Genomic DNA, 5000 nt, shown 5'->3' with positions numbered 1-5000 from the left:
ACAAGTCATTTTGGAAAATGGCAGCCATATTGAATTCTGAGCAAAAATTGACGTGGCCCCATGTTTTAATTTCTTCCAATAGGGCTTCTGGTCAGTAATTCACAGAGAAAAGTGCGGTAGGACGAAAGGCCTAATTTTCCCAGCTGATGACCTGTCTAATGTTGTAGTTGAGTAGCTGCCAGCGATTGGGTGAGAGGTGTCCAATAATTTCAAACCATAACTGAGTGCAAACTTCCTGCTTCCTACAATCGCTTCAGAGCAAACAAATGCCAGACCATAAATACGAAATGAAATGGTAGTATTATGGGATGGTCAGGACCAGGCTAGTGAACAGGTGCAAGATGAGCTCCGTCACACACTTCCTACAGTATTCCATGATATTGAGCACACGTGTGTATGTGTGTGTGTGTGTGTGTGTGTGTGTGTGTGTGTGTGTGTGTGTGTGTGTGTGTGTGTGTGTGTGTGTGTGTGTGTGTGTGTGTGTGTGTGTGTGTGTGTGTGTGTGTGCGTGAGTGTGTGCGTGTGCATACCTGATTTGTTGAGTGGGTATGCTGAGCTGTAGTAGTTTTCGAAGAACTGCAGGATGGGGCCGGTCTTCTCCAGAGCGTAGTCTCCCTGGCGCTCAGCTATGGCCTGGGGCCGAGCCCAGATACGGATCTACACAGGGAGAGGGTGAAGAACAAAATATGTAAGTAAGTAAGTAAGTTTAATTTATAAAGCACATTTAAACAGCAAGAACTGACCAAAGTGCTGTACAGTGTCAAACTTAAAATACAAAAAATAAGCAATACTAAAAATGTGATTAAAAACAAGACAAAGTCAACAGCAAGAATAAAACACATAAGATACAAAGGGCCTGCCACAGTGAATAAAAAGGCGAGATAAAATTACACGGATAAAGAAAAATAAGTAAATAAAAATAAGGGGGGGAAAACAGAAAAAGGATGAAACTAGGGAGCAAAGGCCAATTTGTAGACATGAGTTTTAAGTCTGGATTTAAAAGTAGAGGTTGTAGGAGCAGATCTGATGTCAGGGGGCAAAGTATTCCAGAGACGAGGATGTGCATGGATGGCTGGATGGATGGACAACTACAGATACTGCAGTATGCAGTTTAGCCTGAAGGTGGCAGCATTCACCTATTGTGCAGCAGGCCGGGGAGGAACTGTTGGTTACATTACATGGAAATCTCAACAGGGGCTCTACAGGCTGTACGGTGTTGAAGTAACAGTTGACATGACAAATAGTCTAGTCACCAGAGGGGGGTCACGCGCACCCCCTGTACTTGTTGTCGAAACCTATTTTTTTAGACTCATAAATATGTCTAGTTTACAATAAGAGATGTTAGCATTGCAGCAAATTGTCCCATGGCTGTTTTTCAGAGCTCTTCTTGAAAACTGTGCAATAGCGATTTCTTTAAAGGGACACTGTGTGAGATGTTTTGTTGTTTATTTATTATTTCATGCTGCCCATTCACTAATGTTACCTTTTTCATGAATACTTACCACCACCATCAAATTCTAAGTATTCATTATGACTGGAAAAATTGCACTTTTCATACATGAAAAGGGGGATCTTCTCCATGGTCCGCCATTTTGAATTTCCAAAAATAGCCATTTTTAGCGGCAAAAATGACTCTACTTGGACCATACTAGCAAATATTTGTTTATTACTTAGTAAACTTTCATGTAAAGATCGAATTTGGCAATAGGCAGCCCAGTTTCAATGAGCAGCATAGTTGCAGTACCTTTTTTGACCATTTCCTGCACAGTGTCCCTTTAATTCTGACATATGACTATTCTCACAACTTTTGAACCAAACATGGTATAAAAACAAACAAGACCGGGGGCGCTGTGGCGCAGTGCGCTAAGCCCCCCACGTTTGGGCTTGCATGTCCACCCACAGGGGAGCCCGGTTTGAGTCCGTCCGGGGTCATTTCCCGATCCTCCCCCGTCTCTCTGTCCCATTAGCTTCCTGTCACCATCTTCAGCTGTCCTATCAAATAAAGGCATAAAACCCCCTAAAAAAACATTAAAAAAAACAAGACCACTTTTCCATATAATTCCAATATGAGGAATTGATTGGAAGGGTCAATGGGATCATAAAAGCATGTTTACCCTACTTTTTAGCACAAAAATGACTAAATATTATCAAATATTCTACAAATCCGGACAGGAACAAGTGTGGTTTCGACAACAAGTACAGGGGGTGCGCATGACCCCCCTCTGGTGCCTAGACTAAAAGATTACTTTATTGAAAAGAGAGAGAGACAGAGAGAGAGGGAGGGAAAGAGAAAAAGACAGATATAGAGAGAGAGAGAGAGAGAGAGAGAGAGAGAAAGAGAAAGAGAAAGAGAAAGAGAGAGAGAGCGAGCTGGAAGTCATGACCATTACCAGGACTTTTTCTGTGGCAGGCGTTCTGATGAATTCATATTCGCACACGACGAAGGCCAGCAGGTAGGTGGACATGATAGGTGTGGGCTCAAACGTGGTGATGGAGACCATCTGCCCCTCATGAGTGGTGTTCACCGTACCTGATGGTGGACAGGTGGAGAGAGAGAGAGAGAGAGAGAGAGAGAGAGAGAGAGAGAGAGAGAGAGAGAGAGAGAGAGAGAGTCAATCTGTCACTGACTTTAAAGGGGCAGTGGCTCCTTTAAGACTCAATCACAACAGAGACACAATCCTCATTTGTAAAACCAAAAAATCTCGGTGCATTTGCAGGTATTGAAGACACAACTGAAAAGTATAAGAAAAAAGCACAGAACATTCAGAAGGCTGCACATGATAGGTGTGGGCTGCCCATCTGTCCCTCATGAGTGGTGTTCACCGCACCTGATAATAATAATAATAATAATAATAATAATAATACTACTACTACTACTAATAATAATAATAACTGTATTTGTATAGCACTGTAACACTATCATACAAGGCATGCAACTCAAAGTGCTTAACAAATGGGACAAAAAAAACATCATTGTTAGAGATGGATTTAAAAGGAGAGGTAAGAGAGGAGAGGCAGAATTAGCAAGAAGAGATAGATGGAGATTGTAAAGTCATAAGGTTCACGTGGGTTGGGACCAGGATTCTTAGGGCTTCCGCACATAGGCTCCGACAAAGTGCTGCGCACTGCTCCGCAAATGTTCGATTTCATTATTTTCAATAGAACCCCGCACACTGGCGCTGATGTCCGCAGACATTCGCCGATGTCCGATAGCAATTAGAGACAAGTTCTATTTTGTCGGCGCCGCCCATTGACTATCAATGCTATGTTTGTGTGAAATTGGGTTTGGGGGTCCGAATTCTGTCGGAAGCAAAAGTAAGCCGCAGTGCTGTCGGAGCCAATGTGCGGCCGGCCTTAGAGACGTAAGGTAGTGGCATGATGGTGGACAGGTGGAGAGAGAGAGAGCAGAGAAAGAGAGAGAGAGGGGGTGGGGGGAGTGAAAGAGAGAGAGTAGACTCAATAACAATACAGTAGAGACATAATAGTATAGAAAATGAACTCATTTGTAAAACAAAAAAAATCTCAGTGTATTTGCAGGTATTGAAGATACAACAAGTATAACAAAAAAGCACAGAACATTCAGAAGGCTGCATATTGAAATTACTCTTTGGTATCAGTACATAACAACACAAATAAAGGTACACCCTGTCCTTAAAATAAAAGTCCTCTCCTTTGATTGTGAAAAGTACAAAAAAAACTGTTCATGTCCTCACATAAACCAGGGCTCATTGCTCTGTACAGCTGTCCTAAAGTCAGAGTAAAACTCCGTCCCTCATATGTGATCCATCGCAGTAAGCCTAGACCAGGGGTCCCCAAACTTTTTTTCTCTGGGGGCCACATTATCGTTCCTGACTGTGATCAGGGGCCGGGATCAATCATGTGGGCTGTATACTAGGCCACTGCCTGTTATAGCCATAATTTCTAGCACAAAATAGTTCATCAATACATGTGATTTGCAAAAGAAGTGAGTACTTGTTGATAAACAAAATAAAACATTTAAAAAATATATTTTATCATTATTTTTTTTCTGTGAGGATTGCTTCTTTGGACCAGTTCAAATGATGAGGTGCAGAGAGGTGGACGGCCGGTCAAAGGGGCATGGCGGGCCGTATCGGGCCCCCGGGCCTTAGTTTGTGGACCCCTGGTCTAGCCCTTTAACTGAGCACCTGTGCTTCCATGCCAAATGGAGGCTTTGACTGGGCCTACGTCACAATAAGCCTACATTCATACAGTGCACAGATTAATAAAAAAACACACTTGCCCTGAAACACACCAAAGAACACTGGTGCTACTTTTTTGAATGACAATTATGTACCGTCCAGGGAGCAATACATGTACGGTATATCACATAGGATGGAGGTACCATTTTGTACACCAAAGATCAGGAAAAACAGAAAGCTCTGTGTCTGCGTCTAGACTTTTGAGCCGTGTCTTGCTTGGTGCGTCCGCTCGTAAAAAGTAGTGATCACACAAAGTAATAAGAAAGGAGGCACACACAAGAATTGGGTAGAAAATGAACAGTATATTGTAGCTGAAAAGTAACAAAAAAAGTCTTTGACTAAAACCGAAGCACCGGACGTTTCAGACCTAGTCCATTTTGTCCACTGGAGACATTGAAAATGGATGAGGTCCAAAACATCTGTTGCTCCAGTTTCAGTCACTGACTTCTTTTGTAACTGTTTGGCTACAATATAGCCAGAGAGAGTAGAGAGAGAGAGGTTCCATTGGCCCATTGTTTCCAGGTTCTATTATTGCAAGGGGGGGGGGGGGGGGTCTTTTAGGCAGACCTAAGGACTGTTCTATTCAATGCTAGGAGCATTATGACACGCCCCTTTAGGCAGACCGGAACCTGATCATGTTAGGTGCCCATAGCAACCTATTACATAGGCATATCTCTATATACTTAAAGAATCTCTGATATAGGCCAACGTTTTCTACCCAAGTCTTGTGTGCGCCTCCTTTTTTGTTACTTTGAGTGTACCCCAAAGATCACCACCAAA

At 42.8% G+C, this 5000-nt stretch overlaps 1 protein-coding gene across 2 annotated transcripts in view; it reads right to left on the bottom strand.

Moving 5' to 3' along the window:
• LOC134440236 (aminopeptidase N-like) overlaps nt 1-5000 on the bottom strand; it is a 59498-nt gene that overhangs the window by 26984 nt on the left and 27514 nt on the right. For both annotated transcript variants that reach the window (XM_063190224.1, XM_063190223.1), the window contains exons 5-6: nt 2391-2530; nt 531-657 (exon numbers count right to left, since the gene is read on the bottom strand). In XM_063190224.1, the coding sequence (XP_063046294.1) occupies nt 531-657; nt 2391-2530 (267 nt within the window). The remainder of the gene's footprint in view (nt 1-530; nt 658-2390; nt 2531-5000) is intronic.

This window comes from Engraulis encrasicolus, chromosome 23 (genome assembly GCF_034702125.1).
Source record: "Engraulis encrasicolus isolate BLACKSEA-1 chromosome 23, IST_EnEncr_1.0, whole genome shotgun sequence".
Lineage (NCBI taxonomy): Eukaryota > Metazoa > Chordata > Actinopteri > Clupeiformes > Engraulidae > Engraulis > Engraulis encrasicolus.
Note: the sequence above shows the minus strand (reverse complement) of the source record. Positions and strands in the feature narration are given on the sequence as shown.